The 27,676-nt window shown below is 45.9% G+C and overlaps 1 protein-coding gene across 2 annotated transcripts in view; it reads right to left on the bottom strand.

The window, feature by feature from the left end:
• ERICH3 (glutamate rich 3) overlaps nucleotides 1-27,676 on the bottom strand; it is a 728,475-nt gene that overhangs the window by 472,503 nt on the left and 228,296 nt on the right. For both annotated transcript variants that reach the window (XM_069641907.1, XM_069641908.1), the window contains exon 6: nucleotides 9,997-10,143. In XM_069641907.1, the coding sequence (XP_069498008.1) occupies nucleotides 9,997-10,143 (147 nt within the window). The remainder of the gene's footprint in view (nucleotides 1-9,996; nucleotides 10,144-27,676) is intronic.

Raw genomic sequence — 27,676 nt, 5'->3', positions numbered from 1 at the left:
GAAGCGCATCCCCCCAGGAGGATAGCCGGTGAGTATTAGTCCCCGAGTGCCACCGCCATGGGTGGGGAAGCCGCAGCAAGAGGCGGCCTGTGTAGCAGTCCGAACCTGTGGTGTGGCGGCGTGGGCACCTTCACAATAAAGCTGGTCATCAATGTCAGGCCAGTCGGAGGTCCTGCTCCCCTTTCCCCACCCGGGGTAGCGAGCTGGCCGGGTGGGGTGTTGGGGTGGTGGAGCGCGGAACGCACCAAAGGTCAGCGAGGTCCAGTTCCGCTCAACAGCGGGGGCCAGTGGCAGCTCCAGTGGACTCTGCTGCAGCATTCGTGCCATTTGTGTCTTCTCCTGGGGAGACCACAACCAGGATCAGTTTGTGGCTACTCCAAGGGCCGGGTTCGCAGCGTCATCGAAGTGTCTAATCCTACGCAGGGTTCCATTGTAGGAGAACTGTAGGGCCGTTGGGAACAGCCATCGATATCGAATTTGGTGGTCTTGGAGGAAATGCGTAAGAGGGTGGAGGGCCCTTCTCTTCTGCAGCATCAGGAGGGAGAGAACCTGATAAATTTGGAGCGGGGAGCCTGGGAATGTTAACTTGTCCTGGGATCGCTCTATTACGGAAATGGCTTCTTGGTTGGTGTAGAAATTAACCCTTGTTATTACATCTGCATGGGAGTCCGATTCTACTCCACATCGTGGGTGCAGCCTATGGGTGCTCTTGGATGTTTTAACCCACTAGTCCATGCCCTGCAACATTACTGCGCACTGCTTGCATCAGAAGCCTCAGAATGGCCCCTGGAAAGCATTATGCGCTCTAAAATCACCCAGAAGTGCGCAGGAAAACCTGTAAAAAGAGCCGCCAATCCACTTTTGCCTATGTCAGTGGTAACACAGGAGACCACTGCCAAAACCAATCATTTGGCTGCCCACAGAGGAAAATTAAACTATTTGAGAAAAAGCAGTCCTGCATGGCAAGAGAAACACAGATCCGCTTGAAAATCTGTTTTTCTTGGCTGTTAAATTTGCAAAAATCATGGTTCCCAAATCTCAAAAAAGATCAAACCTCCTTGTTGGGTGTTAAACATCACTTTACTTCAAGAATCCACCTAAGTGCAATGTCATCAGAAGTACATTTATCAGAAGAAAATCCACATTGAAGGATGCTTGCTTGGAAAAATATGTTAAAAATGGGCACAATACCGATGCTCGCCTGTGTAAGAAGCTGGCAATTTACTTATACTGTCATTTAAACTTCTACATTAAGAACTAAGTATGGAAAAGAACTCCTATCAAAAGCAATAGAGGTGGATACAATTCAAAACTATATTTTAAAAAGGCTGGAATTAAGAGATTTGAGTATATATTTGTAAAAATGTCATTTGTATTTAGGACAAGACTATTTAAACACTGTTTTAAAAGTGAGTAAAGTTAGCCACACTGAGCTTCAAAGACATTCCACACCTTCTACCCAACAAAGGAATCTTCCCCCCCTGCTCTGCTGAGAAACTGGCAGGGGTGTGTGAAAGGAACTGTGAGGGGGACCTTGACCTGTAGCTCTGCTAAGAGACAATTGGATTCTTGAACTGAAAGGGAATGCTAATTTGGGGCGTCAACAGAAACCAGCCCTGGCAGGAACCAGCTCAGGTTGCATCTCTGGCTCAGCCAAGCTTTGGAGGCGGGGCTAGACTGAAAATGTGGCTTGGGAACTGAAGAAACTGAGGGGCTGATTCATGGAATTATTTGCACCGAAAAACAGGGATTTGTGCGCCATTCTGCCCGCAAATCCGTGCTTAACAAATGGGGATTTGCGGGCAGAATGGCGCACAAATCGCCGTTTTTCGGCACAAATAATTCCATGAATCAGCACCTATATGTTTGAGAAAAAGACTGTGCCGAACTGGTAAAAATATGGAATTTAGAGGTCATTAAAATGAAAATGTCGCTCACAGTTTAAAACTACTCTGGAATCTGTGCGATATTTAGAGACAGAATTATCAAAATGTGGACTTTGTAGCAGTTGTGATAATGTTAAAAATATGAAACTTTACAGGAATATGCCCAGATGGTATGTGCATGTATGTGAAAAAATTGGTACAGAACTGACGCTGAGTAACCGACCAAAAGCGCGAAAAACTGTCATTTGTGAACCGAAGCTCTCCAGAAGATGGGACTTTGACAGATGCGTGCCTTATTTAATTTGGGATGTTAAGATGCAGTATTAGTAAATTCGTGATATTATAAATATGCTTTTTGTGAAAAATAAGATATACTGTACAGAAACAAAGGGGAGGGTTTTCTCCCTGGACCATAAACATGACACATCATGACGGACGCACCGAAGGCGCCATGCCACTAAATCCTGCAAGGTCGGTGAAGTCCGGTTCCGCTCAACAGCGGGGGCAAGTGGCAGCTCCAGTGGACTCCGCCGCCACGTTCATGCCGTTTGTGTCTTCTCCTGGGGAGACCGCAACCAGGATCAGTTTGTGGCTCCTCCAAGGGCCGGGTTTGCAAAAACCACCCGATGGGGCTTCCCCAGAGCCATGCCCGCAGCCAGACATAAGTCGCAGGGCGGCCTCCAGCAAAGGGTACTGTCGAAGTGGAGGAAGTACAGGGGAGTAGAGCCCTGCCCTTAGCGGATGCCGCAGTTAGTATCTGTCGAGGGGTCCCCATTGAGGTGCCGTGGCAAAGCTTCCGCGGCCTGTCCACCATTTTGGATTACCCTGGTGGTTAATGTCCCAAACTTCGCCAGCTTCGTTATGAGGCTGCAGTGGGCATTAAAGGCTCATTCTGGTGTCATCTGTGGCCCAGGCATTTATCTTGCAGCTGGTAGCGTTAGTTCTATGGAGAAGCGGCAGGAACATCATACATTTGCGAAAAGCTGCGGCCCCCATACGGAGGCCATTAAAGGAGCCGCCACATCTCTGGTGATCCTGGCCACGCCACCTTCTTGGAGTTTTAAAAATGTGAATGTTTGTGTTGTTGCAGCTATCAGCATGTTCTGCAAGTTGATCATTGTAGTCGGCATTGAGTCTCGCTGGACTCCTCGTACTGGTTCAAACTGACATTTGTTATAAGGGATCTCATTGGGCTTTTCCATCTCCTCAGGTTGAGTGTCCCATCGTTCGAAGTTCTTTATTTCAGAAGGGATAATCCTGTTCTCTTGATATTCCATAGGGGTTTGTGCTTCCTTCTTTGACTTGAATGGTGATTTTGAAGACACTGGTGTTGAAGTGGTGTGAGTCTCGATATTCTTTTGTTCGCCCACATCTCCAAAAACTCCCTTCCTTTTCTCATGATCACTCATGAGAGTTTTGATTTCTGTGATATCCATTGAGAGTCCGGCTGCACGCCGTTCCGATGCTTGATTGGTTACTGCAGAATTTGTTTCTGGCTTCATTCCTTGTGAATACTTTTTTTTGCCACAGCTATTATATCTTTTTCTTTTGGCGACATGTCAAACTTCGAGTTAGTTAGAGGTAGTATTTGCTCTTTGTCTCATTCATTCATAGTAGATGAAGTGTTATTCTGTGCTGTGTTCGTGATAAAAATTGATTCATTGGTGTTATCTTGCTGGACGTTCAAGTGTTGCTGATTCAGCTGAGTCGACGGATACTTTTTCATTGGATTTGTATATTTTGCATCCAGGATTTCTGGAGTCTGTATTTCATCTACATCATGGGGAGGAGTAGTATAGATGGCTTCCACATCCTCCTATTTTGGTGTCGATGTCTTGCAACTCAGTCTCATGTGTTTGTACAAGCGCACAGCAACTCTGTGTGCTACTTGGGGACGTATCGGTGGGTTCTACACCTGAGGAAATCCGTTGCTCACTCTGCAGCTGGTCAAGATCAGCTTGCCTTAGCTCTAGTTCTATTAATAAGGATGCCCTTCCATCATCCCTGGTGTATGCTGCTCAAGCATAGTCTTACCTAGGGGTGTGGTTGGTTCACTTACCTTTCGTGGCAGCGGAGCATGTCGTTTGTGCTCCGATTTAAACTTCAGATGACTGGATCTGAGTATTGTTGAGTCTCACGATGCTGAAGCGGGTGGAGAAATGTTCGGGTTAGAAGATGTTTTTGCTTGTTGTTGTGTCCGAGGTCCAGTTGAAGGAACCATAATACAGCTCCAATCACGTGATCTTCGGTCGTCACTGTAAAAGACAATACTGTTCTTTCTTTCGTAGTCTTGTTATTTCCAATGTGTTTCAGTTTAACTGCCTCAGCTTCTACATGCCTGCAGAGACCAAAAGACTCTGCGACCTGACTCGACGGCCGCTCTGCAGTGTCTTGCAGTTTATGAAGGCTTTGTTGGTCGACAGCAAAAGAGGGCAGGCACAGCGTAGTCCACGAAAAAGCAAACATGCAGAATCTCAACGAAAAGACTCTGCGACATGACTCCGCAGGGGTCAAGACTATCTAAACTTCATCCAAATACACATCAGTTATGATTTTGACAAAGATATATCGAGAAATGGTAGCTCTGCATTGCAATAATAGTATTACCATATTGAAAGAAAATTGAGAAAAGGGCATGAAAAGGAGAAAGGGACAAATGCTAAAGTTGATGCTGCAGGTGAAAATCAGACCCTCTAACCTCTGAATACAGCCCTTCAATATGAATAACAGTCACTGCCCATTCCCCATGAACAATATATGGCTCCTAATTAAAGAGCAAGCCACCTGGATTGTAATCGCACATTACACTTTAATTTAATAATTCGCTCAGGCTTAATAACTCAGGTCGCGGGTTAATACCACACGGTTTACTTCCTAGAGCACTATTAGCACTTTATTTCTTTAAAACAACGGTTCATAATGAGCCGTTGGTTTTAAGAAATAAAGTGCCTCTAATGAAATGGAAGTGAGGCTCCGATCAGAGACCATGTTCCATTTACATGGCAGCCCGGCGGACATGAGAGGAGCATCGCTGCAGGTAAGTGGGAGGATGGGGAGTGGTGGAGAGTGGTTAGGAGAAAGAAGAGCCGGTACGGTAGGTGGAGGAAGGGAAAATGTTGGGGATGGTGCAAGCAGCTGTCAGCTCACTTAGAATGTAGGCTTATAATGAGGCGATATGCCCCTTGGTGGCTGGCCCACCCTGTAGGTAATGGCCTGCCACCCAAGTTAAGGACCTGTGCGCAGTGAGGGTCCCTTAACGAGGGTGGCAGGCCGTTACCTAGAAGGTGGGCCCGCCACCAAGGGGCATATCATCATTAGCACACGTGCAGTTGTCTACACGGGTGTATATATTTAAAGTAAAATAGAAACTTATCTTAGATGCGCGGAACACACTTAGTACCCACGTAGGAAACTACACAGTTGTAAAGAGATGAAGTAGGAGGGGGAGCGGGGAAGGGAAGGTTGCAGCGGCTGCACAGGAAGTTCAGAACGCGGGCTTGTACCATACAGTGTTCTGAGCCTCTGGATTGGCTGCCTCCCCCCTCTAAAGGGAGCTAATGTGAGGTTCAGCCTGCATGCCAAGCGACATTGGTCCAGTTATTCACAAGGAGGATCTCTGCCATTTACTGGACTAAATAGGTTAAGGATTTATCATTGTCCATGCTGTGTCTGCAGCTCAAGGGTACGTTAGTAATTAAGTGCATCTTTGAACAGCACTGTAGCCCTCAGGAAAAGACTATGAAGAAGACAAATGCAACGTCTGCTCTTCTTTGAAATGGAAAGGAAACGTACATAAAAGTACTGTTTTGAGAATAATTGAAATAAAGGTTGATTCCTTATGATAAAAGACAGTCAGTTTTTCCCAATGTGAATACACCTTAAACCAAAAAGGGAGGGTGCATAAATGTCATTCTATGAAAAAGATGCACCTTAATTTAGTATAAAAACGGATACAATCAACTATTTTGGGAATAGATAGATGGCAGATGAATAAGGAAAATCATTAATGACGTGTATTCATTGTTTGATTTTACCCTGCTTCCAAAAACTCACCTTATGATTTTTAGAATCATTCAGTTTCTCTTTAATGTTGTATGGTTGCAATAATGATAGTAGAATAGTTAAACTGAATCCATGTGATGAACTACCCTTCTCAGACACACAGAATACGTTGTTTCACTCTTTAAGGATCAACGTGATACATCCCATGTAACGGCAAGAGGAACAATGGAGCAGCTGTGTCTGTGATTTGTGAGAGGCGTAAGAAATAGTCTGGATGATGCCGGAGTACTGTGAACCTCAGGACGATCATTTTGCAGCAGGCTCTAAGATGCAGATCCCTGGTTAATGGACTGATAAGGTCAGGAAGCTGCTTAATACACAGTGAGCGAGCAGTGGTGAAGACAAGACCATAGCCAGAATTTTCTAAGACGTGTGGACACCAAGGGGCTCATTACTTGTGAGCCGGGCCAGTAACAATGCCAGAAAGAATGTCGATACGACCGGCTCCGGCATTCTTACTGGACCGGCTCAATCCAAGTCTGCCGGTATGGGCAGTGAACTAACGGAAGGCCAGACCTGCCGGGTGTTCAGGCCCCGACTGGCAGAGAAATCACTTAATGGTGCCGGTGATTCAGTAGTTCCCTATCGGACTCCATGGAATGGGAACTTACTGCTGTTGCAGCCGCCCATAATATCCTGGTAACACCGGTAACAGTAAGGCCAGTCTGCCGGTAACCCGTCGGTAGCACTGGCAGGTTACCGGCAGACTCTTGGAACACCCCAGAGTAAAGACATGCAATGAGCGACCTGCTCCATGAAGATGATGCTCCAGGCAAGAGAATCAGAGAATGTAGTGTAATGGTTAGGAAAGCCACGTGCCTTGAGATAGGCTTAGAAGATAAACCCTAGTCATTGGACAGAGATGGCATCAAAACCCTATGAAAAGGATGTGGGACGGTGGAGCAGGGAGGTGGGTGCAATACCCTGAGATTGAGTGCCAGTGACCCAAGTGCATTTGAGAGGTACACATAGGAACAAAGCATGCAGGAACCAGAAGAGTTCCCAGAGCAAACACGAGTGTTTGTGAAATGTGGATTAGAGGAACCTTCAGAGAAAGCTCATAAAGCCTATTAAAAATGTGGCTATGTAAAATGAGAAAACCTGAATACAGGAACCTGGAGAGAATGCTAAGAGAGCATGCAAGAAACTTTTCACTGTTAAATTGAGAAACCCTGAATACAGTAGACCAAAAGGAAAGGGCCTAAAGAATATGTGAGGCAAATCCAAAAGGGACATGCTTGAACAAGTACTTATAAAGAGCAAAAGCAAACCCAATAGTCAGAGCTTGGTGGAGCATGTGTTTGCAGCTACTATTCAAACTATCCATTTCATAATAAGGCCTTATGTGTTTTCTGTGGAGCCCACTGGTCGACTTACACAGAGGGTGTTAGCAACTTACAACTAGTCATCAAACAAGGACTATTGTGTGGACATTAGATTTTGAACATGCAGTTAGCAAATTTAGTGTTTTGCATGTTCTCCCACCTTCTTCAGAAAGAAACTGCACAGGAATACTAAACAGCATGTATTCTTTATGTGCAGGTGGCAATGGGGTTACACAGATATATGCAGGAGACAGACAGCATGAGCTATAGTGTTAAATCGTACATCTGTTTTGTCTCCTCTGTCTGTAGGTTCCATACCCTCGTAGCCTTCCTAATCCCTTTCACAGGGCTCTCATCGCCACCCTGTTAATTGAACTTGGATGGTGGTGTGAAGTCGTGGCATGAGTCTTTGGAGGGGCTGGATTACTACTGGTGCTTGTAAGATTCTCCTCTGGAAAAGATCCACCTGACTGATTAAAGGTTGCTGGTTTGCCATTAGACTACACAGCAAAATGTGTACATGTGTGTCCACTATATGTATATCAATGATTCAGTGTCACACACCATGAGTCCAGAAAGCCAACACAGGCAAAGCCAATTTTAGGCACAGACAATATCATGAAAAAGACTGTTTGGCAGGACTAACTTCTATGCATAACCCATTTAGCTAGAGCTCCTAAAATGTGAAAAAGGAGTCTGGTTTCATCTAGCAAATGGCAATCGGTCACAACTATAAGGGTTTTCTCACCCACAGCAGCAGCAGATCCCATACCCATCACATGTGGTGTGCCACAGGGCTCACGTGTTTCGCCCACTCTGTACAATATATTTACCAAGCCCCTTTTCGATGATCTGGATCATCTTGGTATTGCCTACACCAACTACGCAGATGATACCCAGATCCTCCTTCCACTTTCTGGGGATTATGGCAAGGATTTGGCCTTGGTGAATAGAGTGTACATCATCATCCAGGCATGGATGGCCACACATGGACTATGCCTGAATGATGATAAAACTGAGCTCATCATCCTGGGCACTACCTCTAGTCTAAAGAAATTAGGCCCGGTCTACTCTTCCGTCACAATTGATGGCAATAGCATCAAAGTAGGACAAGAGGTCAAAACATTAGGTTTTTACTTAGACTCCAACTTCTCTCTCAAAAGACAGGTGAATTCCTTAGCCTCTTCTACGGCTTACATGTGTAAACTGATCCATGGAGCCAAACCCTTTTTGACTGACACAAGCTGCCTAACCCTTGCGAGAGCCCTCATACTGTCCCGCCTGGACTATTGCAATGCTCTTTATCTTGGTGCTGCTAAAGCCACTACCAGTAAACTACAAACCCTTCAAAATAATGCTCTTAGAACAGCATTGGGCATCTCCAGAAGAGATCACATTACAGCACACAGTCAACAGAACAACTGGCTTTCTATCAATGACAGAATTCTCCTAAAAACCCCCGTCACTCACAAGTCCCTCAATAACGCTGCACTGATTTATCTGATTGACAGATTTCACAGACAGACCTCCCTTAGACCCACAAGAACAGTCTACAAAGACTGTCTCTCTGTCCCTAACTTTAAATGCTCTACCATAGGGGGTAACAGCTTTCCAGTGAAAGCAGCAAAACTGTGGAATTCCCTACCACCAACCCTCGGAATCGACCTGCCCTATCAGAACTTCCATTCTAAGGTAGTTCTATGGCTGAAAACGTAAGCCTTCTAACACTCCTAGGTGTCAAGTCCTGCATATTCTCTCCTTCTGTACATATTTAGTCACAGTTGTTTATCTGTATATATGTACATAATCCAGTTATTATTTCACTGTGCATGTTTATTCTTGTTGTATATATTCTTGCTGTTGTAACTAAGCCTTGCATATACTTGTAACTGCTGTGCCCTGTTAACCTAGGGTATGCTCGCGCATTATAAATAATAAACAAACAAACCTTCCTGTTGGCAAGAATTGTCAAAGATACTTTAACTGTGAGGTTGTCAACACTCAACCCACACTCAGAGTGGCCATGAGCTGTCCCAAAGCAAAGTTCTATCTATAACATGAAGCCCCAAAATAGCATTGGAGATTGTGGTGCATCAGGACCAGTAACCTAATAAGAAAATATGAATCTGGTCTATCTGTCCGATTAGGTCCTTTGAGAGACTAAACATTGGTTGGACAAGTACAGGTGACATGGTGGCATCTGGTCACATTGTTATAAACTGTAATTAATTCTAAGGCCCATGTTGAACCTAGAAATTACAGGTGACCCTAGCTGACAGGGTGAAGACCTAGTGTGTAAATACAGAACATTTTTAACAACAAATTGCTGCCTGTAACCTGCAATAACAACCTGCTTACCTTTACCAAGATGTAAAGTATAATTTAATAAACCCCTAATGAATATTAAATATATTCAATGAAAACATATAGAAAGCCTATGTTTAGAGAATTATTCCCAAGCCCTAAACAAAGGTCTGGGCAATTGAGAGATTCTTTTTTGGATTGTAACTTTCCAAACATTTAGAATGTGCGACAACGTTTCTGACCATGTACCCTATTGGGCACTTTTTGTACCATGTTTTACAAAAACAATTGTCCCAAGTAACAGTTGAAGGCACACTTGACTTCTCGACTTCCATGCAAAGACGATTGGTATTTAATCTAATAATCAAACAGTCAATATATTTATAATACAGGTATATAAATAATAGAAAGTTACTCACCATGGTGGCAAACTGATGATCAGCATCAAGTGCGGAAGTCTTTGGTTGTGTGGAGGACGTTGTCTTCACTGCACTGCCCGGAAGAGGTTCTAACCGAACTGGACGTTGCATGCTTCCTGGAGCAGTGTTAGGCCGCGAAGAAGAAGGCTTGACATATGCAAAAAATGTGGACAGTCTCTTTTTAGGTAGCTTACTAACTTTCACATGCAGTTAAGATTTTATGAAAAGGGAATGCTACATTAATTGTGCATGCTCGTGCACCGCTTGGAACATTTTAAAATACACACCAGCATTAATTAGTACACATTTGATAAATCTTCAATAACACAGGGAAGATTATTTACTTCTCTTTATGTAACAAATTATTAATAAACATTTAAAATGTGTGCCAAAAGCTTGAGAGTGCCTCCACTGAGACAAAAGGAGGCCAACAAACCTGATATGTGGGATGGTATCCACTCAGCAGGGACTGCAAACTGGTTTTAGCTCCAAATCTTCAAGATGTACTGCTTTCAGAAATGATGACTAATAAATGTGACTAACCCTAGGCATACTATCCATTCATGTCCAACTTTTAGTTTCTAAAATGACACAGTGGTGATGGTAGAATACTTCTCTCATGATGTTTGATCAGTTGCCCATTTTTTGTAAATTCGTATGAAATAGCCAAGCAGGCTAGAATTTCTAGGGTACGTAATTAATTACTTTAAAAAAAGTTGTATTATTTTTCATGTCAACGATCGGGCATACTTTGATACCACTAGTCCAGATTGTCCCATTCTAAGTAAGATTTGCACTGTTTCCTAAGCTGTGCTTTGCTTAGATAAAAATGTATTTTTGCTGTCCCCCACTATCATGCCTCCATGTTGAGGCGCCTGGGCTGACGAACGTCTGTTAACTTCTAGGATGGCATCATTGTTTGGCTCTGGCTGTTAATGTATGGTGCTCTACCTAGTTCTTCTGATGGATCTGCTTTGTTTTATCATGCTTCTTGGCTCAATTTTCAACAATCAGTCCTTTCTGTATTTTGTACTGTAGTTACAGCCTTCCTCAGTGATTCCATTTACTGTAGGTTCTTACTTACCACACACAGCATCAAAAAGTACAAGCTTTCAGTACAACCTTCATCACCATAAATCATGATATACATCTTATCCGTTAAATGATGGAAAAAACAAACATACCTGCACTGTACACAATATGAGGTTAAAGCTTACGTACAATTGGGCCAGCAGGAGCTGCACAGGTTGGTGAAGGAGAAGATGTGCCGCAGCCTGTACCAAGAAGCTGCACAGGTTTCGATAACTCATTGTGTGGTCATAATGCCCATGTTCAAAGGCCCTTGACACCAAATGCTGGTTTTGTCACTAATTAAAAATAGGTAAGCATTTTATTGAATCATGTTCTAATGTAAGACCTACCTTTATTCAAATGATTTTGTTTCTAAATGTGCTTGAAATGCTGCAGTGTCATTTAGTATGGATTGTTTGAAGGGCTCTGCATAGTCTATCTTGCACTCGTTGAATCCTAAGGTAGTGCTCTCTTTTTTTTTTTACATTGGTTACACTTTAGTATGTTCTAATGGTGTTTCTTTATTGAAATGTGCATTACTCCAATTCCCCCTCTCCTCGCTTGCAAGTAGTTTGCACCCTTCCACATGGACCATTTCAATAGCAGCTTATTAAGGAGCCAAGCATTAATGGCCATACTCAGAGTACTCTAAGAAAGAATGTAACTCCAGACTTCTACGTACCTTGCGTACCGCTCACAGCCTACCCCCTGTTTTTGGCTTGGAATTCTATTACATAATTCTACAATGGTTTGACATCCTCCGGATTTCACTCATGTGCTCTGCCATCTACTACCACTTCAATGGGAAGCTCACCCACAGAAGGAGAATTAAGCATGAAAACATACTGTACATTGTAGCAGATGGGGGTGCCATACACAACCATTCCTATTTAATAGAAGAGGCTCCTGATTATAGACCAAAATGTTCCTATTTTTCATAGATTTTTACCTTTTCTGTCTTAAAATATCACTCACCATAATGATAGTCACTGGGCACATTCAGTCCTCCCATTTCTTTACTCAAACTGCTTTCATGGATCTGAACACTAACAATACTGTACGTCGCCTTTTTCCTGTACTTATAGGCACCTGTGAAACCTTGAGTTCATGATCTGGTAGGTCAGATGAAGGAGACTGACCAGCTTTTGGCATTTTTAGCAAGTGATTTATTTCAATTATAAGAAAAAGGCCTTTCTGTCCCTATTCTATGTGTTTCGCCACCTAACAAAACTAACTATTGTACTCATCATCTGTAGTGAAGTCCAAAAAGTAAACAGTCTGTCCTCTGTCTCAAAGCTAATGTATACTGAACTACCACTAAGAGCAAACAACAAAAAGTCCAGGAGAATGACTCCCTTCTCCTGGATAGGCTTTTCCAGCCCTAGTAACTGATTTGTAGATAGTTCTTGGCTATTTCTTAGATCAACTTGTTCAGTTCCTCTCTGGCACTTTACCACCTTTCTGGTGTCCCTTCCCCTTCTGTAGATAAACTTTTTGTCTCCACGCTGTGTTTGGGTTTTGACCCTTTCGTACTGAAATGCTTCTTTACTTGATCTTGGTTCTCTGTATTCCTCCGATTCCTTACTTCCTCATAATCAAGTTTCATATCAAATTTCTCTTTGTCGGATAAACTAACTTTATTTGTGCGGTTTATATAGTAGCACAAACAACTATGTGTACTCCTTTGTTCAGTTTCTGTCTTGTTGCAACATGTTCCACTGTAATTCTCCTTCTTGTGGGTACTTGATGATTCACTGGGAGTCCTTGAGTAATTCTCACTCTTATGGACACTTGTCGACTCACTGGGACGAGTAAACTAAGTGTTCTCTATTGATCCCTGTATCATCTCCCGGGACTCCCACTACTGCCGTTACCTAATTTTTAATGGGCTAACGTCAGTTAGGATGTGGCAGACACGCCAGCTGCCGCCACCAAACTTACCTGGGAGGGTCGGGCTTCCGCGATGGGCTCCAAGGATTCCCGGTCTGCATTCCCGGTATGGACATCCATGGCGTTTTGGGGATTCCCAATGTCGCAGTATTCCTGGCTTCCACATATCGACGTCTGCATGACCTGTGACATCACGGCGTACAACGCTCTATCCTCTCCACTCTGCCTTTGCGCACTTCCCTTTCCAATGTATGTAAGCCCAGAGATACCACTGCTTGGTATCTCGCAATGGTGCAAACCCCACGATGCCACGGGCCATGCACCTTTCTAACCGCCTTCATTCTGTTTCTTTAAAGGTAATTAGGTAAGGTCCCAGGATCATTCAACTGGATTCCATAGACACCAGGAACCTCTTTTGATAAGGTAAGAAAAACGGACTATTGTTGTTGTTAAATGAAATTATAGCTAGTTAGGGAATTCCATTTCATGTTTTGTTTGTTGTCATTACTGTAACTCTTGTAATTATTGTGCCACTAGTTCCAGAGGGGTTGTATCCAATAGCACGCCTGCCGGGGGGACCTCGTCACACCGGCTGTTTTTCAGCCTGTTTTGTTGTTGTTCCTTTGGGGAGGTAGAGCACAGTGTCACGGTCATCACCACGTAAGCTCTGACAGCGTCACCCGGTCTTTCTTCAGACCCAGGATGACATACAGAGTCAGAGAGGCACGGCCGTTCACTGCGACTCGTCTTGATTCTTCTTCATGGCTCAAAACCAACGCTGTAGCGGTCTCAGCATGGTTTCTGGACGACAGAGGGTCCTAAGCAATCGACAAGTACGAAAGTGCTCAGTGTTTGTTTTCCAATGTTTGATATGGAAAATTCCATGTAGAGAACTTCACGTACCAAGCCTTGACTAGTGTGTTGCTAAATCACTTTCTGGTTCAAAGTGGTTAAGATTTTGTGGATTGGCTACAGGCACTGACAGAAATCCACATGCATCTCTCCCTGCAATTGAGAAAACTGGTTGAGTGAGCATTCTGGGATTCATGGATATGGTTTCTGGCATCCTTCCTAGCAGCAACTTTGTGGCCTGGATAACTGCCTTACTTCATATGTACCCGGGCCTTCTACAACATGGTCGCCGGGCTAAATGCCTTGTACTAAGGCACACTACCTGCATCCATTGAGCCATCTGATTGGTCTTGTAGCCTGTATAATCCCTGCAACGCCAGGAAGCTGGCAGGCGAACGTCGGCCCCCCTTTCGAAGGGCCACCTTCAAAGGGATCTGACTTCCCTGTCTGGGCCTTCTTTCCTGGCCTCCTTCCTGGCAGCAACACCGTGGATTAGGCTCTTGTGACCTGGAGAACTGCATTGCTTCATATCTACCCAGGCCTTCTACAACATGGCCCACATGGTGAATGCCTTGTACTAAGGTAAACTAACTGCATCCTTCGAGCCATCTGATTAGTCTCGTGGCCCCTCTAGTCCCCGCAAGGCCAGGGAGCTGGCAGGTGTGCGCTGCCCCTCTCCAAGGACCACCTTCAAAGGGCTCTGACTTCCTTGTCTGGGCCTTCTTCCCTGGCCACCATCCTAGCAGCAACATTGTGTATTAGGCTCTCGTAGCCTGAGAAACTCCATTACGTCCTATCTACTTGGCCTTCTACAACATGGCCGCCAAGTAAAATGCCTTGTACTAAGGCACACTACCTACATTCATCGAGCCATTTGATTGGTATTGTGGCCCCTCTAACCTCTGCAAGGCCCGGGAGCTGGTAGGCAAAGGCCAGCCACCATCAGAGGGCCACATTCAGGCCAGCATCTGTGGATCATCAACATGTGTCTCCTCATCTCTACCCCGCACTGAGCCGGTTAGACTCCCGTTCCCTCACAGGCTTCCTCCTGCCACCTGCATCACTGTGTGTCCGTTCCTCCTGGACCCCACTGCCAATGACATTTGTTCACCGTCAGTATGCTCCCATCTGATGCGGCCTAACTGATCTACGCTATTAAATTTGGTTGTCTGCATTCCTCCTTTCACCCGCTGTTCCTTCCCCGTTAGTTCATTGCTCCCGATCCGACTCCTCTCTGTTGGGGTCTCCTACACCCACTCTTCCTTGTTTCCACAGCCTGTTATGGCCCGCCTCCGGCATTGTTACTAACTTTGACTTTCCCATATTTTTCCTACTGTAACCCTCCACCGCCACCCTGCCTCACCTTAAGTAACTACCTTGACACCTTCACTTCTTGCATATTGGCCCACATTACAGTCTGAATTGCTTGCCTGTAAGCTTTAAATTCGATTCTGCTTGTTTACAACTTTCCTGCCTCATTTGACTGCTGCAATGTTGCCTGTATGTTCTAAAATCGAATCGGGCTATTTAAAACCTTGCCTACCTCATTTAACTGCTGCAATCCTGCTTGTATGTTCCGATTTCCTTTGCACCCACTGCCTCATCCTATTGCTGGCATTTTGAAAGTATTTTGGATAATAGTATCTGAATGTTTTAATACCGCTGGATTTTCACATATTGGCATTTGAATCTCCTTTCATAAGTAATGGCTATTGCTTCATATTGTGAAATGTTCATGCTCCACCCACTGCCTGTTGTAACCTAGGTCCTTCCCTCTTACCACTTGATTTACTGTTGTCATTTGTTGCATTGATTCCTCTTCACCAGATTGCTGCTAGGCCGCCTGCTGAGTTCTGCGTTTATTGTGCAATCCCCTTTCCTGCTCTCTAGCCCCACCTTCAATTATGGTGCTCTCCATCTCTCCTATCTACTATCCTATCAATTGCTATTCTTTCTCCTTTCCTACCCCTCTCTCGAAGACTGGAAGGAAAACATTTAAAAAAGCACTCCTGTCTCCAGCCCAGGATTGACTACTGCTGACACCTACGTCAGTGCTTCCTCCAGGAAGACTACATCTGACATCCTCTCTTGACCTATGGACTCCTCATATGGTTTCTATCCTCTCCACTTTTTCCTCCTCACCCATTAATGCTGGAACCAGATGTGAAGTGCTCTTGGCACACTTACCATCCAGATGCTTCATTAATATCTACCAGAATGGCACTATCATGGCCCAGGGCTCTCAACCAAACCACATCCTTCCTGATAGGCTTTTTCGCTCTCTCATTAACTTCCTCCCTTCTCCTATCACTCCTCTTTCTTCCACCTCTGTGGCCTTTTTGCCCCCACCGGTGGGTGTACCTCATTTCTGTACCCCACCTCGGAAGACCGGTGGAAACTTGGTTCACCTAGCTACCCTCAATTCTCGTTCTGCTGTAAAACATTCCTCTGACATCTGTCACCTCATTGAAGACCTTGATCTTGAAGTCCTCGCTCTCAGCGAGACATGGTTCAATGCCACCTTTGTCACTGCTTTTGACTCTCTCCTTCCTGAGGGCTACAAGATCCTCTCCACCCCAGGTCTAACCGGTCTGGTGGTGCAGTGGCTTTTGTCTTCCCTGAATGGGTCCCTGCCTCTGTCATACCCGCTAAATTCTACTCTTCCTTTGAATATCTTGTCTGCAAGCTTTGCGTCTCTCCGACCCTCTCGCTCACTCTATCATTTACAGGACTCCTGGGCCGATCTCCTCTTTCCTTTTGGAGTGGACTGACCTTGCCTCTTCTGACCTCTACCTCTAAGCTTTTCATCCTTGAAGACTTCAACATTCACCTAGATCTGTCAGATACAGTCGCTCTACTGTTCTGCAACCTTTGCCTCACCATTCTTCCCTGTGGTCCAACCCACTCAGCAAGGCACACCTTGGATGCGCTCATCCCAGCTGATATCTCCTTCTCTGACCCTCTCACTACCCCTCCCGACCATGCTCTCCTCTCCTCCCATCTGGATCAACCAAGCACCCCGGCTAAGCCTTTTCCTGCACTGCCAGTCTCCTTCTCTGTCATTTGACCGATGAAATGAGTGTCAGTGGATGCTTTCGCTGCCTCCTTCTTTCCTCCCCCCCCACTCCTGCCATCGACTCCCACACTGACTCTTCCCTTGCTAACCTTCACCTCTCCATCTCGAACACCCTTGATATCCTTGCCCCTGCCATGAGGATCTGCATGAAGCTTGGTTCCAAGTACAATAGTTGGTATGATTCCGACCTAGCCTCGCTTGAATGCAAGTGCAAAGTCGCTGAGCGGAAATGCTTGGCTTCTGGCACATCCTCTAACAAACTGGCCTGTCTCCTGCTTCAAAGGCAATACAGACTCTCCATCCGCTCCATGAAACAGGCCCATATCCAAGCCCGCATCTCAAGGGTCATAAACGTGGATGAACATTTCAAAATCTGCAAGGAACTTGCCAATCCTACCTCTGTCTCCACTTCTCCTCCTCCTTTCGAGGACCTGTGCATGGCCTTGGCCACCCATTTCACTACCAAAACTCAGGACATCCTATCCTCTCTTTCCTCCTCACCATGTACCTGGGCCTCCGTTGGCCCACCACTCCCCTTGCCCCCTACTATACTCCTTCTGACCCACAGTGTCGGATGAGGCTACCAAGACAGTCTACTCTATGAAAGTCTCCTCCAAACAGGTGCTCCTCTAGAATCATCAAGGACAATATTGCCTCTCTCGCTCCCTCATTGGCTGAGTTCTGTAACCACTCTTTTGCCACTCGCTCCTTCCCATCACCCCTCAAGCACTCCCTTGTGAAGCCCCTCCTAAAAAAGTGGTCTGCTGACCCTTCCTGCCCAGCCAACTAATGCCCTTTTTCCACTACACCCTTCTTGGGCAAAATCTTAGAGAAGTTGGTCATCTTTCAATTTATCCATCACAGTGAATCGTTGGCGGTCTCGACGCCCACCAGTCTGGCTTCATAGCAGCCAGGGATACGGAATCTGCTCTCCTGAACACCCGTGATGACTTGCTCTCAAACCTTGACTCTAATTTGCCGTCCGTTCTGATACTCCTCGATCTGGGCATCATGGACTGGGCACTGGATTGGTAGACCTCTTTCCTCTAGAACCGGCCCTCGCAAGTGCAACTGGGCCTGTTTCTCTCCTCTAACTCCCTCTGTACCTGAGGCGTCAATCAGGGCTCTAACCTTGTGCCGTGGCTTTGAACATTTACCTTGCCCCTCTCACCCACCTGATCTCCACCTTCCCTCCCCATTTCCAATGTTATACTCAGCTCTTCTTAAAGCTTCCCTCCTTCGTCTTCTCCTTGTTGACTGCCTCACTGCTATTCAGGAATGGTGTGCTGCCAACGACCTCCGCCTTTGTGTCAGTAAGACTTAGCTCCTTCTCATTGGGACTCCTGTCCCCTTCTTCCCTCCTACTCTCTAGTCGCCCTCCTTAGGCCTCCTCCCCTCACCCTCGTGTGAGGCAAAAAACATGGGTGTCATCTTTGATTCCTCTCTCTCTTTCTCGCCTCATATCGTTGACCTTGTCAAGAAATCACATTTTCAGCTTCACCTGCTCAGAGGCATTCTCCCTTTCCTCACCTTCCCCCTGAAACTCAATGTCTCCAGAGCTCTGGTTCTCTCCACGATGAACTACTGTAACAGCCTCTTCCTTAATCTGCCTCTTTCCTCCCTCTGCCCTCTTCAACTAATCCAGAATTAGACTGTAAAACGTATCCTTGGCCTCAAGCCCAGGGACCGCATCTCTCCAGCACTAAGGTCTTTCCAATGGCTCCAGGTGGTTGCAAGGAACAAATCCAAGACTCTCTGCATCGTCCACAAGGATGGGGCATGGGACCTCACTACACTCAACTCTCTCTCCCTAAATACCTCCCTGCTAGAGTTCTTCAGTCTTCTAGCTATAACTCTCTGCAGGTCAGACGTTTCTCCAAAGAGAGAGTGGGGGGGTAGATCTTTCTTCGGCAGGAGCCTCCCTCTGCAACAGCCTCCCTGGTCCGCTTCATCTTGAATCAGATCTCCTTAAGTTCTGGAGGCTTCTCAAGACCTTCCTTTTCTCCTCCTCTTTTCCTCTCCACCTCCCCTGCTAGTTCCATCTTCCTCCTTGTCTGGTTGCCTGTATCCCTCATGAGCCTTACTGGGCCCAGGCCCTCCTTTGACCTGTCTAGCCCTCCCCTCCTGTTACCAGCACTTGCCCTTGGGCACCCTTCCCCGACTAGCCTACTGAGCCTGCTCCATTCCCCTCCTTTGCACTAGTTGACCCCGATCCCGTCTCCCCCAAGCACTTGCCCTATAGGCCTCCCTTAGCACTTACCCAACCCCGGACCTCCTTCCCCCTGCACTTCTCCCTTTCCCCATCTCCCTGCTCTTCATGTAAATGCACTTGCACAATCCGAATGTCACAAGGCCTAGTAGGACCATTACTGTATTATTTTCACCTCTGCCCCCTCCCCTTGTCTTGTGGCGCCTGGAAACACTTTTTGATGTATAAGCGCCATACAAATGTTCAATAAATAAAATAAATAAATGCATGTCTTTTGGCGATTCCACAAAAACAATGTATAGACAGGCTTGGGTAGCAATTCTTGAGGGTATGCTGTAGAAACATTGGGGATGGTTGGTATTATACATTTTATGTTGCAGCTAAACAAATTCGTAATTACAACATGCAGCAATTACATTTGTTTTGTTGGGCTGTTTCAAGTGTCAGTGGTGGAACGTGAACAAGTTTCATCTGTCAGTCAAAGATGAGAGTTTGAGAGGACAGTTTTTTTTGTCGATATTATGGAGGCGTATGAATGCTAATAAGAATGGAGAAAACACGATGATAGGGGCTTTTGGAGTGTTATATATTTAGCCTTCAGGGTGGCACTTACAATTTATTTGCAGAAGATGATCAGAGAAGGACAGCTTGTTCTGCTTTTTTGCGAATGGTCAGGACTTGAAATTATAATGGTTTGGTGGCATTGAAGTACATGGCTTGGTTCTTAAGAGGTTTGGTAAGGGCTAATTTAGGCTTGAAGCAGAAACAGCAGTAGTACAGCTGCAGTTGACTGAGGATGGGTCCTGACCTTGGGAAGGTCAACATCAAGGAAATATAAATCTTATGCTAGCCCTAGGTTTACCGTTTGCTGTTGCCATCACCAATTCGTCATCCCAAACAACATTGGAGACAAATATGGCCCTCATAACTTTGCCGGTCCGGAAAAAATGCCTGAGAAAATGCTGGTAATTATAGCACAAGCATTTTGTCTGGACCAGCAAAACAAATGTTTGCTGGTGGGGGCCACGGATCTCCCAGCAGGCCTGACCTACTGGTAGATCAGGCTCCTGCCGGCAAAGATGTGCCTGAATCACCAGCACTGGTAATACCGGTGCTTCAGGCAATCCCATCCCATGGGACTCCATGAAATGGGAACTTACTGTCATCTCCGCCGCCCGGAATATCCCAGTAATGCTGGGATATCGGACAGCAGAGCCGGTAAGGCAGTTTTGCCGGTATCCCACCGGTAATACCGTCACTGGCTACTTTGAACTCACATGTGATTACACCCGATCAGGTATCTGTCACATGAGAGGCCAGACTGAAAATTCTCAGAAAGGTAGGTCGAGAATCACATATTGGAGATCAGGAAAGGGCATGAGGAGGAAAAGACAGAACATAAAGTAATCATTCAGGCATAACAAAGCTTACTCTTGCAGAGCTTACTCTTGTGCTGGAAATGGCACTAATTAAAATCTACACTAGAATGTGGATTCAAGCAGATACTTCAATTGTCACAATAAACTGGCGGTGACTTTAATTAGCACCAATATGAGGCTGGCAGCCCAGCAAGAACCCACTTAAAGAGGAGTTCAAATAGAAACCGCAAGCAGCAATGAACAGGGACAAGGTTTGGTTCAGAGCAACATGGTAAGGGCAGTGGCAAAACCAAGGAGCTCCAACGTAACATGTTTTCAAAAAGTGACTACCTACAGGTACATAGGCACAATTAGTGAGGCAGGAGCCAGTATCCAGGATTCTACCTTATGATCTTAATCAACACACGGTTTTAGTGAGGGAATGACTACAATTACCATATTGAAACCTTTTGGTTGGAAAAAGTGGAAAAAGATTGTGGGCTGAAGCTTATACCAGAAGTCATTAGGAACTTTGCAGTTCAGTACCATGATGTTTGCAGAGTTCAAAAACATAACAGGCCACGGCACAGATGGATAGGATGCATTTGAGCACGGCCCTACTATTGTCTGAAAGAGGGAAAGTCTTCAAGGACCAGAATGCATCATTTATGAACTGTTAGAACGAGTAATGGACTGATTCTGGAATGTACCCAAGATGTCAATATGTTTGCAGATCCAAGATACCCACAGATTTTAAGAGTGTAACAGGCAGATGACTAGATACTAAAGTGCCTACAGGACCTCCGCCTGGTAGCAGAAAGACAAGAGCGTGACAGCAAAAAGCAGGAATGTATCTTTGTTCCTGCTTGTTTGCGTTTAATTAGCAGAAATCCAAATCTGCATATATCCATAGGGTTCTCTTTAGATCCACATATGCGTCGATATTTAAAATGACCTGTTTTATTTTCTACAGGTATATGCAGATGTACCACTATTAGAGACTGAGCTAATGTAGTGTTTGGATGTGCAAGTTTAATAACAGAGGCGACAGTTGAAACACTGTGGATCTCCTCAAGAGACCTCAGTAGAATTGCGTATGAAAACTGCTAATATTGTGTTTGTGCAATCCAAACATTTGGAAGATAAATGTAAAGTAAAACTTGTTTAGTCTATACTTACAGATACACATGAAAACACAATTAACATACAGATAAAAACCTTCGTTACTGGATTATTTGTTGAATTTGTTGCAGTCATATTTGCAATATCGCTCTTGCAAATGAGACTGCATCACTTTGATTTGTGTGGCTTCGGGGCCTCCTGCTGAAAACCCATTTGAGATTTGCACAAATGCATATTTTTCTTGAATAAAAAGGAAGAATCAGATATAAGAACATGTCTTAAACATGATGTGCAGTCTACCCACTAATTTCTAGGATTTGACTCAAAGTTATCTGTGGCCAACCTATCAAGGAGAGAGGCCTCCTCTGACACCCGAAACATCCACATAAAATGTTGGTCCAAGGTGTCAAATGCATCTATAAAATCCAAAAGAATCGGAAACGTGGCATCTCCACATCCAAAATGGCCAGCCCCTTTTCCGCACCATGCGTAAAAGTCAGATTTGCAGTCCCCAAGGATCGGTCATCTAGAAATAGAAATGCCTAAATACTGACAACTTTAGCCAGAACTGATATATTAGGTTGGGGGCGAAATGGTGATTTGGGGATATTTTACCTAAGTAAAAACAACTGCGATAGAATTAACGGTAGGCGATTTTGCCGCAAATCACTTTTTACTTTGGCAAAACAACCTAAATTTGGTCGTAAACCAAAAAGTGCGAGTGCACTTTCTCTTCGAAGGGATCACATTTAAAATTCCCCTCAATGGTCTCTTAAGCTATCCTGGTCACCAGGAGGCATCCAAAGGTCCGTGCTGCGGCTGCAGCACCGAAGATCCAGAAGACAGTGAACCACGAAATCCTGAAACCTGACACCTAATTCAGGCACTGCACTAGTCACCGTGAGGATTCATCCAAGGTCCCCAAGGGTCTTATCTTCATCTGCCAAGTCTTTTAAAAGTACACAGCAGGTTTCACCTTTGTAGGACCTGCACAGTTGGAGTAGCACCCGTCCAATGGAGACCAGCACAAAGACCAAAAATGTTGGCTTTCCTAAGCTGCTTGGTTTCCACTTTTCTCTTGCACTCAGCATCCCAACAACTCTTTCTTGCAGAGGGGGGTCCATCCTCAAATGGTCCCATCGAGTAAAGCCAAGAAACTCCATCACTTGGCATGCCAAGGCACCACAGGTACTGTGACGAGGAAAAGTGTCTTCCAGCTTCAAGAGTCATCAAGGGGTCGCAGATTCGTCTTGGATCCTTTTCTCCTGTGGCACCTCAGATAATGTGGGGTTTTGGAACATGTGGAAAGAAAGCAGTGCTTTAATGAACATTTTTGGACTGGGCTGTAAAAGACAAGATAAGTAACTCCTTAATGCTTCCCTTTCAGGTTGCCCAGGTGGGGGGATCCTCACACAGAATTGTTAATCTATTCTAAAGAAATCATTCTGCCACTGTTCACAACTAACCTGCCTTTCTTTCCCTAATCTATGCTGTAACACCTTACTTAAGGATTCACATGCCGATTTAAAAATGTCTGCAGTTGGTGCATTATTACTGAATCTAAGTCTAGATTTGTACCACATAGAGTGTATATATTTGCCATTCTTGAAGAATGTAACCAAAGTAAATAAATGTGTGTTATTAAAATGGCTCCCAGCACCAAGGCCCACACCAAGGCCATGTCTGGCCCTGTCCAGAGCTGGAGGGAGCACACCCTTCTTGTTGCAGCTCCTGCATCTTCCAAACCCACGCTGCACACTGAACTTCCTATGTTCCTTGGTTATTGGATCCTTGAACAATGTGCCACCACTCAGCACTGGTAAGCGCACCCAACCATCGTCCCCTTGACCAAATCCCTCCCTCCATCTGGCTGCCTGCTGACCCCTGTTTACACTGTCGCACAGCCTGACTGCTAACTGTTCTCCTCCTCCCGGCCCACTCCACATGGCTACTCCATGTACTTCTCACTTACAGCCTGAGTCTGATGCCTTCTTGTGCCTAGCCTATACTTCCTCCCTAAGAGCGACTTAAACATATTTGCCCTCCATAGTGCTCTTTGGCAATCTCAAACCTAGGAGTGCTTTTTAAATTGCTGCCACTTCCATGTTGTGCTTTTTTAGTGCTTTTAGGAAATCTAAAACATAGGTGTGCTTTTTAAACTATCCTCTACTTTCGGCTACTAAGCTGACTGGTGAGTCGCTCATGCCTGTGCACTATCTCCACCTATCCCTTACTCTCCTCTCTGCAATCTTCATGGCTCGCTCCATCTCTCCTACTTTGTCTAGCTGCTATTCTATTACCTATCCTCCCCTCTCTCTTAAAGTCTGGCTAAAAAAGTTCAAGAAAGATCTCCTTTCCTCTATTCCTGGCTTACCTATCGCAGACACCTATGTCAGTGCTGTCTCTCCTTCCTCTTCCTCACCCATTAATGGTGGCACTAGATGGGAAGTTCTCTTGGAAGGCTTCTCATCGTCGAGGTGCATCATCAATGTCTATTGCAATGGCACTATCATAGCTCGGGGGCCTCAACCCAATCTCCTCCTCTTTAACCAGCGCCTGCCATCTCTCATCAACTTCCTTCCCGCCCCTGCTATCCCTCCTTCCTCTATCTCAGCTCCTCCTTCTCCTACTCTGACTGGTGTACCACCCCTCTGTGCCCCACCTTGGAATTCCTTCAAGGGTGGTGACTGGCCTCACTTAGCAGAACAAGCATTAAGTGTGGCTATCAAACATTCTTCTGGCATCTGCCTCCCCCCTTGAAGACTTTGACTTCTTCACTCTTACCGAGATGTTGTTCAGTACTAGCTCAGTCACTGCTTTTGACTCCCTTCTCCCTGATTCCTACAAGATAATCTCAAAGCGTTGTCCCAACTGTGTTGGCGGTGGAGCAGCCTTGATCTTCCCTGAGTGGGTCCCTTCATCCCTCATACCCACCCAGCCCTACTACTCCTTTGAAAGCCTGGTCTGCACGCTTGGCATCTCTCCTACTTCCTCTTTGACCATTGCTACTATATACAGGCTCTGCTTTCCTTTCAGAATGGGCCGATTTCTCCTCCTCTCTCCTGATTTCCACCTCTAAACTCCTCCTCCTAGGTGACTTCAACATCCACCTTCATTCTTCAATCACTGCCTCCACTTTCTTCTCTGACCTCTGCACCTCTCTCTCCCTCTCTATTCAGCCCTCTGGTCCTACCCACTCGGCTAGACATTCTCTTGATGCCTTCATCCATTCTGATCTTTTGCTCTCTACCCCTCTCTCCACCCCGCTCTCCTGGTCTGAACACTCCCTCTTCTGCCTCTGACTGAACCTCCCCAAGCTCTGCCAGCCTCGTTTGCGGACATCCGCCTGATGAAACGAGTGTCAGTTGATGCATTTGCTTCCAACTTCATCTCCCACTATCGACTCCTCTATTGACTCTGCTCTCAACAATCGCCATTGCGATATCTCTAACACACTCAACGTCTTGCCCCGGTCATGAAGATCCGTCTAAAACCATACCAAGCATAACACTTGGTATGGGCCTGATCTAGCATCCCTGAAACACAAATGAAGAGCTGCTGAACGGAAGTGGCAGACCTCAAGCTCATCCTCTGGTAAACTGGTCTGTCGCCTTCTCCAAAGGCCAAATCGTCTCTCCATTTGCCCCAAGAAAAGGGCTCACATCCAGGCCCACGTCTCTGGAGCTTCCAACAACACGGCTGAACTCTTTAAAATCTGCAAGAAACTAGCCAATCCATCTGCAGTCTCTATCTTGCCTCTTCCCTCCCAGACCCTCTGCACTGCACTTGCAACCCACTTCACTACTAAAACTCAGGACATCCTGAGTTCTCTCTCTCCACCTACTCCCATCACCCTGCCAAGCCCAGCCATTTCTCCTCCCTCAGCCACTCTTTCCTCCTTCTCTGCCATCATATCCGACGAGGTCACTAGAGTTGTCCGCTCTATGAAGGTCTCTTCCAAACGGGTCTCTCCCATTCTTCCAGAACTATTAAGGACACCATTGGCTCCCTTTTCCCTGCATCCCTGAAAAAGCCTTCTGCCGACCCTTCATGTCCAGCTAACTACTGCCCCACTTCTGTCACTTCCTTCCTTGGGGAACTTCTGGAGAAGTTGGTCTTCCCCCAACTGAACCAGCATACTGAGCTTGTTGGTTGCCTGCACGACGATCAATCTGGATTCCGAGCATCCAGAGGCATGGAAACTGCTCTCCTGAATCGCAATGAAGAATTGCTTGCATCTCTTGACTCCAACTCACCTGCTGTTCTAATTCTACTTGATCTCTCCTCTGTTTTTGAAACGGTCAACCACTTCATCCTCATAAATCGGCTCTATGATACACTTGGTATCTCGGAGCGGGTACTGGACTGGCTGACCTCCTTCCTCACTGACCACCCCTCCCACGTTATCCTGGGTTCTTTCTCCTCACCCACCTCTGTCTCCACTTGTGGTATTCCTTAGGGCTTATCCTTTCGCCTTGGCTCTTCAACATCTATTTCATCTCTCTTACTCACCTTCTCTCAACTTTCATTCCGCACTTCCATTGTTATTCAGATGACACCAAACTTTTCTTCAGACTACCCTCTTCATCTCTTATGACTTCCTCTGTCATTCCTGATTGCCTGTCTGCCATTCTGTCTTGGTGCATCTCCAATGATCTCTGTCTCAGTGCCAGCAAGACTGAGATTGTTCCTATCAGGACACCTATTTCCTCTTTTCCCCCTTCACTCTGGCCACGCTCTATAGGCACTCGCCCCTCTCCTTCCTCTGAAACCAGAAACCTGGGAGTTATCTTCGACTCCTCTCTCTTTCATTCCTTACATCTTGAAACTTGCCAAGAAGGCCTATTTCCAGCTCTACCTCCTCAGAGGCATCCTCCCTTTCCTCACTTTTCCCCAGAAGCTTAATGTCTCCAGAGCTATGGTATCCTCCAGGCTGGACAATTGTAGCAGCCTCTTCCTTAACCTACCTTCTTCTCTCTGCCCCCTCCAGCTAATCCAGAATAGGCTGCAAGACTTATCCTTGGCATCAAGCCCAAGGACCGTATCTCTCCAGCCCTAACATCTCCCGGTTGCTGCAAGGATCCAATTTAAATCCCTCTACATCATCCATAAGGCTGTCTGGGGCCAGGGACCACGGTATCTGCAATTTGCTTTAACCAAATACGCTCCTTCCAGATTCCTCAGATCCTCCAGCTCCAACTCTCTGCTTGAAAAGCGTTTCTCTAAGCAGAGAGCGGGTGGCCGTTTTCTGTCCTGAGCTGTCTCTCCTCTGGAACAGCCTCCCTCTTTCTCCCAGTCTTGAGCCAGATCTCCTCAAGTTCCGCAAGCACCTAAAGACTTTCCTCTTCTCCTCTTCCTTCCCTCTCGCTCTCCCTTCCATGCTAAACCCCTCAGTCACTCTGATTGGTGACCTGGGCCCATATGTGTCCTTCTGGTTCCTGGCCTTCTGTCCAATTGCCCGCAGCATCCACGCACCCCCTGCACTTGCCTTTGGGCACCACTGACCTGTGATGTCTCACAGGCTTGCACTTATTGTATTGGCTGGTGACCCTTCTTCCACCAAGTGGTCCCTGCCTGGCACTTACCTGTTGTCTTGCAACCAGCTCTCTGCCACTCACCTGTTGCCTTTGCAACTGGCTTGGCACTTCCTCCCTCTGTGGAGCCTCTAGCACTTACCGCTTCCTCTGTCCCTTTCCTCTCTCTGCACTGCATTCTACAAATGTTTGCAAGGCCTAGCAGGGCCGCTTCTATATTTTGCTCATCGCTGTTATCATATTCCATTGTCCTGCAGTTCTCTTTTACCCTTCCCTTTGAAACACAATTCCTTGATGTATAAGCGCCTTACAAATGCCCAATAAAATACATAAAAATAAATAAATTAGCAACAAAAACATGTGCCATTTAGGCGTGCATACAACCAACATCTGTTCAAAAAGAGCGGAGCGGGTGTGAGCAGTCGCCGGTAGCCCTGATTGCCCAGACTGCAGGTTAAACCCCTGCACGGACCCGTGGGCCTCCAGTGAGTTTTTGGATACAATTATTTTTATTTTCTTGTCTGCACTCCGAGCACGTTGTACTCCCCCCCCCCCCCCGACCCCTCCT

Source organism: Ambystoma mexicanum, chromosome 1q (assembly GCF_040938575.1).
Source record: "Ambystoma mexicanum isolate Mex_15411 chromosome 1q, UKY_AmexF1_1, whole genome shotgun sequence".
NCBI lineage: Eukaryota > Metazoa > Chordata > Amphibia > Caudata > Ambystomatidae > Ambystoma > Ambystoma mexicanum.
Note: the sequence above shows the minus strand (reverse complement) of the source record. Positions and strands in the feature narration are given on the sequence as shown.